Source organism: Pundamilia nyererei, unplaced genomic scaffold (genome assembly GCF_000239375.1).
Source record: "Pundamilia nyererei isolate P.nyererei 1_Seehausen unplaced genomic scaffold, PunNye1.0 scaffold00001, whole genome shotgun sequence".
In the NCBI taxonomy this organism is placed as follows: domain Eukaryota; kingdom Metazoa; phylum Chordata; class Actinopteri; order Cichliformes; family Cichlidae; genus Pundamilia; species Pundamilia nyererei.
Genome location: NW_005187402.1, coordinates 3,482,597 through 3,492,803, shown reverse-complemented (window position 1 = coordinate 3,492,803; position 10,207 = coordinate 3,482,597). Strand labels below are relative to the sequence as shown.

At 40.6% G+C, this 10,207-nt stretch overlaps 1 protein-coding gene across 1 annotated transcript in view; it reads right to left on the bottom strand.

Moving 5' to 3' along the window:
- aff2 (AF4/FMR2 family, member 2) overlaps positions 1-10,207 on the bottom strand; it is a 195,966-nt gene that overhangs the window by 38,529 nt on the left and 147,230 nt on the right. The window contains exon 11 of the mRNA XM_013908962.1: positions 81-198. Within this exon, the coding sequence (XP_013764416.1) occupies positions 81-198 (118 nt within the window). The remainder of the gene's footprint in view (positions 1-80; positions 199-10,207) is intronic.

Below are 10,207 nucleotides of genomic sequence, written 5' to 3'. Positions count from 1 at the left end.
ACACACACACACACACACACACACACACACACACACACACACACACACACACACACACACAGATCGAGTTGTCATCCTACCTCTGGAGTGTTTGTGCGGGAGGCCTGATTATACTCGCTGTCACTGGAGCTGCTCTCAGACTCGTCGGTGTCAGACTCTGAGCTGCTTTCTGATTCACTGCTGCTCCCTGATGCACCACTAAAAAAGAAAGACAGACAGAATGGGGGGTAGATGGGGTGTGTGTGTGTGGGGGGGATCAACATGTCACAATGGAACAAAACAAAATCAGTTTCACTGGATGCTGAGAAAGCACAGCGACGGACACTGTCACCGCTAATGAGGTTACACCAAAAAGTTTCAGCACAAAGTTTCACACTTTGCGGGATGACACGGATGTCCACTCGCTGCTTTGCTTTTTGCTTTTGTTATGACTGTCAGCACTGCCTGTCAGAAACAAAGGTTTACACTTTCAGAACATTAGATGGTCTTTATCCAGATGATACTTAATCTTCAATCATCCATAAATTTAGGACAGGAAATGATCTTTTTAAAGAATCATGGCTTAAACATCTGCATGTCCTCTTCCTTTCTCTCTAAACAACATGACATCCACTATAAAAGACTTTAAAATTCTGGCATGACCTCTCATTCGCCAGCTCAAGTCAATTATGTCTTTTATTGATTTCAAATGTTGCACAGCCAAGAGGACTCTCTCACCAAAGTCACCTCTCTGCTGGCTTGAACTCAAATCTTTTTGTCTGTTTAAATCCAACTTTCAAACTCAGGAAGTAAATTGCCCTTAACTGGACATGAATTTGAACAAGCACATTAAAAACGTATCAGAAGTGCCCTTCTTATATAAATATACTTTAATTTATGCACGACATGTGTGGGTGCAAACATCCTTTGTTCACTGCTACTGGATGAAGCCCTACAGTGTTTACTGACTCATCCTGCCACTTAGTCTCAATCAGTGTCAGGGCTGTTTAAAGTACCTGCTGGGTCGTGACTTTCACTCTTGCTTGTACTGCTTCTCTGGCTTTAGTGTCAAGACCGTAGCTCTCTATCAGTCTGGTTCGAATGAGATGAGCCAACGTGTTTGTTGCGTTAAAGTGATGAGCGGGGTTCTAGATGACTATTATTTATATTTTGAATATGTGCGATGTTCATGTAAAATAAAGAGGAAGAAAAATGCATTTTACCTCGAAAAGCAAATGGTTTGTTTATTAGTCTAACAAGGGTGTTCTGTTGGATGTTTTTTTTAAAAATATTATTTATTGGCATTTTGCTTTTTTTGGATAGAGACCGCAAAGAGGGGAGAGAGAGGGGGAAGACATGTAGCAAAGGCCTGTGGGTTAGACCAGTGGTCCCCAACCTTTTTGCGCCACGGACCTGTTTATGCCCGACAATATTTTCACGGACCGGACTTTAAGGTGTCGCGGAAAAATACAACAAAATAAAACTAGTACCGGTACTGAAAAATAGAAGAGTTATTCATAACACACATGAAAAGACCCAGAAAAACCGAGTTAACGATAAAAACGATAACAAAATAACGCTGAAAACCGATAAAAACCCTGAAAACCATACATTTCACACCTGAGCCTCAACTCTCGCGGCCCGGTACCAAACGACTCACGGACTGGTACTGGTCCGATGCCCGGGGGTTGGGAACAGCTGGGTTAGACTATAACCCGGACCGCTGCTCTCTGGCCTCGTGGGATGTGAGCTTAATCAGCACCCAACAACGGTTCTCATTTAAATAAAAGCAGAGGTAGTTGACTTTCCATGTTTCGATTGCCTGGATAGCCATTTAATTCATCAATCAGTGGTATTCTTACCTCAGGTTTGAGAAAAGTTTGACTTTGAGGGTCTTGTCCCAAAATCCCTGATGCTAAAGCAGCGGCCCCCAACCTTTTTTGCGCCACAGACCGGTTTATGTCCGACAATATTTTCACACACCGACCTTTAAGGTGTTGCGGATAAATACAACAAAATAAAACCAGTACTGGTACCAAAAAAAAGATTTATTCATAACACACGGGAAAAGACCCAGGGAAACCGAGTTAACGATAAAAACCAATAAAACCCATAAAGTTCACACCCGAGCCTCAAGTCTTGTGGCCCAAACGACCACGGTCTGTGCCGTGGGGCTTGGGGACATCTACTCCAAATGATGGCTATGATAACTTACCAGCAGTTTTGGCGGGAAATTTGAATGATTTACATTTTATCCCTTTTTCCAGTTTATATTTGTCTTTGTGTGTGTATGTATGCAACATTCAAATAATCTGCAATATCGTTACATTATCAGTGTTTTATTACAAATTCTGGGCTTGCCTCCATTTTTAAAATGAATAAATAAATCTCCGTGTCACCACAACCCCTACCCAAGTACAACGTATGACTATTTAATTTCATTGCTTTACACTCAAAATGAAGAAAAAGACACAAAAGAAGGTGTAAATATCAACACCTTCTTTTGTGCCCAGATCGCCCAATCTATCTTCCTCAGCCTCCTATTGGAATCCCGGACGAGCCCCCAATTGTAAATATCAACACTTCACCGAGTTCTTTTGATTTCTCAGAGGCATCCGATGGAAGACAAAACACTGCTCAGTAGACCATTTAACACTTTATTACTTCTAAAAGGGAGATGCGTCCTGCATGACACGCTGCCGTGGATCTCAAAATGGTGGTGTGCCCCTAACAGTTTTATTATAGAAGTTCTCTCATTCTAGTCTAAACAACACTGTCTCAGTAACTTTCCACTAGAGATGATCCCATTCATTCAATGGTCATTCAGTTTTTAACCAATGTGTTTCATTCTTTAATCAAGGGTGTCAAATTAAATCACACTAAGAGCCACAGAAGGAAATAAGAATCACATAAAGAAACATACATATACAGATTATTGACACACTTTAATTTAATTGAACATATATGTCCAATATAGCTACTTTTACATACAATTTATTGTCCTCAGCGTCTCCATAGGGAATTCACAGCTACCTGTTTCAAACACCTGATGTCAGCTAATGATTGTATGTGGCATTTAATAAAAACTCATATATCCTGATGGAACTGGGGAGAAATGAGTGTGAGGTAAAGTAGTTTTTGTGTAAGACAGAATCTTTTCTCAGGCTCCGTCGTTATTGGTGGATTAATAGATGGTGTCGTTGAACGTTCTTTCTTCCTGCTATCCCTGTTTAGCCCAAACATGGGAACAAAACACAAATCTTCGCAACTTTCAAGACCAAACTATTTGTCCACCTCTCATTTTTGTCATCAGGGAGGAGTTAACAAGACCTGGATGAACTATGATCTCAGCCTATCATCAGAGTAACTGGAAAACTGAGCTCAGGAAGCGGCTCTGAGATCCTTCAGGACGTTTAAACTAATCCCTGTTTTCTCTTCACTTCAAAAACATTTCACACACTTTTTTGAACAAAAGATAATAATCAGAGGAGTCGACTGCTTTATGACTGATTTGCTAAAAAATTACGCACCTATCAGTGGGTAAAAAAAAGCCTAGCTACTAATCAATGCATAAACACAGCATTTTGAACCTGTCTCATCTTCTCTGGTGCTTCGGCTGGCCTTGTGTTCATCCATCCTTCCACAGAGCTTTAAATGGCCTCCTGGAGGCAACACGCCCGCTCGTCCCAACTTAAGAATACACACAAATACACTCGTGCGCGCACACAGTTTTTTTGCAATTATGTGTAGTTCCCTTTGTGTATGTGAGAGTGTGCACGTAATTTCAGTTCAAGGCTGCCATCACAGCAGGCACCAATCTGTGTGAGCAGTCAAGCAGCAAATCCATCAACTGTTCCTCGGGCAACACACACACACACACACACACAGTGACAGAGACTGTATGAATGCAGTCTCTGTCCTGTTTTTCTTCTATCATTACTCATCTATTCTCTGTCTTCCCTCTCTTTCAGTTTCAATTAAATTAAATTAATAAATAGCAAACCGGTTGAAACAATATTGGCAAAGCACTGTGTTAAACCCTCGTATACATGTTTGTGTGCGCCCCTATGCATACCCTACATCGTGCAGTCTCTGCCAGTTGTGTGTTTGGAAGACATACGAAGGCACCCTCGGAAAGTATTTTTAAGAAACGCAGGAAAGCTTCATGTATGTGTGTTGGTTTTCTTTGCCTGGCTGGTGAATCAGCATCACAGTAACACAGGAAATGAGTCAGTGATATGATTCCCAATTATTTCTCTCTCTCTTTTTTTCCTGTAACAGGGGACTTTGATTTTCTTCATGTGCTGTGATGGTTATGTATATACTGCTTAATGTCAGTGCTGCTTAAATGTCATTAGGTAACCTTTCCTATGCCTGGGGGAAATTTATTGATGAGGCCAAATGCATCCAGATGAGAAGCGGATGTATTAATTCATCTTCTGTTAACCCCTGGGAGGCGCCATGATACACTACAAACAAACTGACATGCTGACGCCCTAAAGCTGATATAGTGAATATATGTCATCTGAACACATCGAGCAGAACGAGGGAAACTTCATTCAAGAATTCTGAGTCATCGTTCTGATTATTTAACAGATTTAAGTAAAATATTAATGCGACTTTTATTTTTTTATTTTTACTTGATTCTTGAGGAAGGCAGGACAAAGACGATATCCAGTTCATGACAACAATGAGAAGGGCTACTCAACATGATAACTGAGTCAGCGCTGGCTGATCGGTGTCTCGGCACAGGCGACTGGACCGGATTGAGTCTGCTAGGCCTTACCCGCTACTTTGATATACAGCGTCACCTCGTTTATCGCGAGAGTTATGTTCTAAAAATAATCCACGGTAGGTGAAATCAGTAGTCAGCTTTATTTTTTACAATGATTATAATTATATTAATGTTTCCAGACTACAGTTGTAGCGCTTTTCCCCACTAATTTATTTTTCATATTTGCAGTACGTATGAAAAATAACTTTTCTGTTTCTAGTTTCTTAATACTGCTTTTTACTGTTCACTGTCAATCTGATTAAAACAAATAATGGATTATATCCTCAGACAATGATCTTTTAAACACTTGTTGCTCCTTCAGTTCTCTTTAGTCAGAATCTGAGATGTTATACAGCTTGGCCCAATATCACTGTTTAAAGTCTAGTATGTGTTTATGTTGGAGTGGTGAGTGTTGTGTCCGTCAGATACCTGATAAGGAAATGGGAGGCAATGTGACGAATGTTGTGAACATTAACTGAGAAACTGCATTTCTGGATTGTTTCAGCATGAAACTGAAAACAAGGACTGTCAGGTTTTTTAGTGACGATCCTGCTTATGCTCAGATTAATGAAAAAATGAGTTGAGATGCCAGACAGATGGTAACAGCAGACATAACCTGGACTTCAGTCTAAGCCGACGTTTTTATGTCCCTTACTGCCTTTAAAGATCTTTTGATGTGTAACCAAAGAGAACCAAGTGTGTTTGAGTCAGCAGCAGATCTCTCTTGCAGAGGAGGCTCATTAATATTATTGATTCAAGTCCAAAAGACCCAGACTGTGGCGCGACTACAGTATGCCACTCTTTCTTTTCCATCTAACAAATGAATAACTTTTGGACAAATGAGGCTTAAATCAGTGCTACAAGAGGACGTTACCTGATGCATCTCTTCAAGAGAATTATTAAGTAGTTATCATTTAGTTTACATAAAGGTCCAAAAGCAAACTGATTGTCCGCTACTGTGCAAAAAGATCTGGCAAAGTTCAAAGTTCACCCCCAAATATCCCAAAATATGACACTGGACTTGACGTGACCCTGATGGCAGGCAGAAGTCTTTTGGTCAGCAGTTTTTTCTTAAGCCGGATTACAATCTGCTTCTGTTGTTGCTCCAGGAAAAACTGGAGCTTGCTTTCATATAAAGCACCGTCTTATTTAATGAGTGTCTACTTTCTAACTCTCCTCGGTGGGCAGCTAGCCCACAGTGCCGATAAGACATCTGGCAAGAAATCAAGGTGAGAACAAACATCAGCTGAGCATCTGCTGCATCGAAGTAGGCTGCACTTGTTTGTCATTAGTGCTGGAAAGACTTGTACGAGTGCTGGGCTCCCTCTGCAGAACTGTTTAAGTGGACCTGGGTGATGTTAGTTTTTTAAATTATTCATTGTGTTGCTATCAGACGTTTGCAACATAAAATTTCTTTTTTCACACCACAATAGAAACATTATGGGCAAACGGTGCAAAGGGCATTTAATGCATCCGATGGGAGGCTTTTTTGTTTCAGCTCGTCATTCGTCAAAAGACAAAAACTGCCCGACATGAGTTTACGTTTCCCGCTCTGATGTGTTTCGTTTTTGTTTAAAGAGCGCCGAGTGAAGTTAAAGGAGGAGGGTGAGCGTCTTTTACTCTCAATGGGATTTTCAGTTGAGTGCTCTCTAGCCTATTTTATTCTGGCAACATAAACAGTATGTGTTGAAGGAAGGAGATGAAAGGAGATGAGTATGCGTGTGAAAGCATTACATCTGGCTTGCTTTCCTCCTCTTTCCTCAGGAATCAGCCATCAAGCCGTCAGAAATAAATTAATGCCGCCGTTGTTGCCAAATTAAAATGCGGCGCCAGCTGGTGCAGACTGACGGAGCAGCTTTTAAGTGGACGTCTCGTGTACATGCCTCAGATGTTTAGCTCAAGTTAAGACATACAAACTTCATCTAGGAGTGCATTAGTGTGTCTGAGCCGATGACTTGATGGACACTGAGTTACTAGTTTTTCCAAACACATTCCCCTTGTTGTCAGTTAGAAACGGTGAAACATATGTCACTTATCTCTGAGTGAGCTTGAGATATTAGCTCTTATTTCATTATTAAATCCCTATTGTTGATATCCTGTCTCCCATAATATCTTATATTACCTCGTTCATGTATTTATAATCACTCAGCTCAGTCTGTGTTATAAGGCTGTATATAAAGGAAGTGACAGGACATATGTTTCCTGTATACAAACTACCCGAAAGACAATTTCCTCTTCAGTGCTTCCAATTAGTGTTTCTGTCCTTGTTTATGTCGTAAGCATCAAACCTGTTTGCTTATTTAGGACAAAGAGGCTTCGCTCTGGGTTTTTTCCTGTGTATTCCTGTGTCAACGTTGCATAAGTAACACAGATAAGACTTACAAAATAGCCTTTGTCAGATCTTCAGGCTCCAGCAGAAGCTTCGGTGTCTGTTTATTTGTGTGATAAAATCACAGGCACAACAGGGGAAATGAAAGCCTTACAGCCTTGACAAAGTGATCCGTTGGTTTGATATGTCCAGTGGGCCTCACAAGATCCACACGACACCCACATATTTAAAGGCTGCAGCCTTTTAAATAGTGACTCAACAAAGTATTCGTGGTTGGAACTATCAACAGGGTCAAGGGGGAGAGCTCGGTAGAAGTAATTCCTGGGTTTTGGAGGTTTTGTTTTCTTCATCATACCAGTGAGACGTGTGGAAAATGTGTGTGTGGGTCACAGTCCTGTGCTACAGCAAGCTGCAACGCTGCACATAATGCTGGTCCTTCAGCAGAGTCGGGAGGTAACAAAGTAACTGTACTGAAGTAGAGCTTTCAGTTCTGTACTTTACCTGAGTAGTTTTTTTACTTTTACTCCCTGAATGTTCAAACAAATGTCTGTACTTTGTACTCCTTACATTTTCAAAACAGGCTCGTTACTTTTGGTTTAACGCTTTGAGGGGTTTTTATTTCACATCACGGCGGGTTTCAAACATCAAAGTGATTTGAGCCCAAACTGAAACACATGAAATGCATTTATTACCAGGAGATGTGGCACAAAAAGACATGAAAGATGCAAAAAACAAACAAACCCCAAAACCCTGTGTGGCATAGTTGAAGGGGTTAAATTGGGTGTTTTTATTTATTAATTTCTTGGCACAACACCCGAAAAACTGCAGGTGTCTGTAAGTTGCGGTACTTCAGCCTCTATCCATACAGAAGACGAGCGAGCAGAAAGGGAGTTACATTTTTTTAAGTGTCAGGTGATTTCAAATGTAACCTTTCTATCAGTTCAACAAACAACTGAAGGTCCAGCTGCTGTATTTCACAGAAAAGGAAGAGAGCTGACTTCACTCAGAGATGGAGAAAGATAAGAAAGGCAGGAGAGGAAGAACAGAGGGTAGATTTAATAGTAAGGACGCTGTTTGATGAACTGGAAATGTAAAGTACATGTGGCATTATGGGTTTTTTTCATATTGTGAAATGTGCTACAAACCAAACTGAGGTTGTTATTTAAGGTTGCATGAAAATCCTCTGCAGTTCAGTGCAGGACAAACAGGTTAGTTTGCTGCACTGTGATGGATTTAAAGTAAAGAACAGTGTGACTGGTGCACAGCGGCCGTGGTTTCATGGGCAGAGTTTGGTTACATCGAGGGGAGCAGAGATTCATATGATTTTAAGCTGATGATGCTGAGATCCACTGACCGAATTCTACCTTCATACCAACTTCATACTGTCTAATACAAAGCCAGCATAGACCGTGTAGTGTCAGTGTCGAGGATGAAAATCAGCTCATGAAACTTCTGTTAAAATCAGGTAAATCCACAAAGAGCAGTAAACCTCAGAGCAGCAGCAGGTCAGCTGATCACAGCCTGAGCTATAAAAATCTGCTGGAGCTCTGAACAGAAATGATCATGAGCTGTGATTCTTTCCCACACAATGAGCCACTACTACTGATTTCTAGGATTCCTCCACCTGCTGAATCTACTTGAACCTCTTCCCTACACATGTTTTCTATTTCGAGGCAAAGTCACCCTCAGAAAATAAACATGTTTTTTTCCTTCTTTTTCTCTTTCCTGATTCCAGCTGAGTAACTTTATTATTCCCATCTACTAATTTTATTTTATTGTTAAATGAATGCAGCACAAGGTTCAGCCTGCTTTGCATAAAAATAGGTGATAGAAAATCAGCTACTTTTACTTTTTTACTCTGAGTACATTTCAGAGCCGGTACTTTTTCACTTTTACTGGAGTAAAGAAGTTGAATGAGTACTTCAACTTTTACTGGAGTATTTTTAACACTAGTATCTGTATTTCTACTCAGGTACAGAATGTCTGTCTTTTAGTGTCATGATGCCTCATTGTTTGTGGGTCCAGCCTGACCACAAAAACACAGCAGTGGTTACAGAGTGTGTTTACACAGCCACACACATCTGGTAGTCTGAGTGCATGAGGAGGTGTGTACACTGTGAAAGTCATTGTCTCCTCCTAAACTTAAACTATACTGTTATTTAGCTAAATCTGACTAGACTTGTATGATTGTTATTATAGTTCAACCTCAGGTTTTGTTTAATTGCTTTATGACTCATCATGATTTGAAGCAGCCCCTTTCAAAAACAAGCTTAAGATTACTTTTACATTCAGGTTGATTTGTGCTTAAATTAAGAATACTTTAGTTAAAATAGTGACATGTTCTCACTCCCAAAGCGTAACATTTTACACCAGGTGACAAAACGTCAGTATATTACGCTTCCGGGCACCCAGCACGTCCCTATATTACCAGATCGGAAAATGAGGAAACATGAGTTTGGAATAAATCTACACATGTACGTTCGTTTTACTTAATTTGCTTTGGAAAACACTATCTAACGTCATTAGAGTGCTGGTTAAGGTTAGGGATAAGGTTACAGGGTTAGGGATACATGGCTGGAACGTGTATGACCGCAGGAGCATCATTTTTGCTGGATTTCATCCACAACCCAGCGCGTAGCATATGAATGCTGAAGGTCACCTTTCGCGTTCCTCAGGAACGCCTCCGGACGTGACAAATCGTCACTATATTGTTGTGAGAACAGGCTGAAAGTCTATATCTATATCAAACTCTGCACGCTGTCTGTAATGCCCCTCCCTGACCCTGGTTCAGCTGAAATTTTCTTCCTGACAAAAAGGGAGTTCTTCCTTCCCACTATCACTAATTCCTGGGGTTTTCTGTATTAAAGAATGGAGAACACAAAATTGGTCCAAAAACCTCTCATGTTCAGCTGTTTTTTTGTAAAAGGATAACAATGTTAGCCTTTTCTGCAGCTATGGAGCATATATGGCATCACTCTTGGCTGGAAGCAGTGCTTAAACAATGGAAAAAACACAAACTTTGTCCAAAAATCTCTCATGTTCAGCTGTTTTCCACTTTTTCTTTGGTCATTTTAGCCTTTTTGGCCAGGGTGAAGGGAGTATCTGCCATCAAACAAGAAGACAGC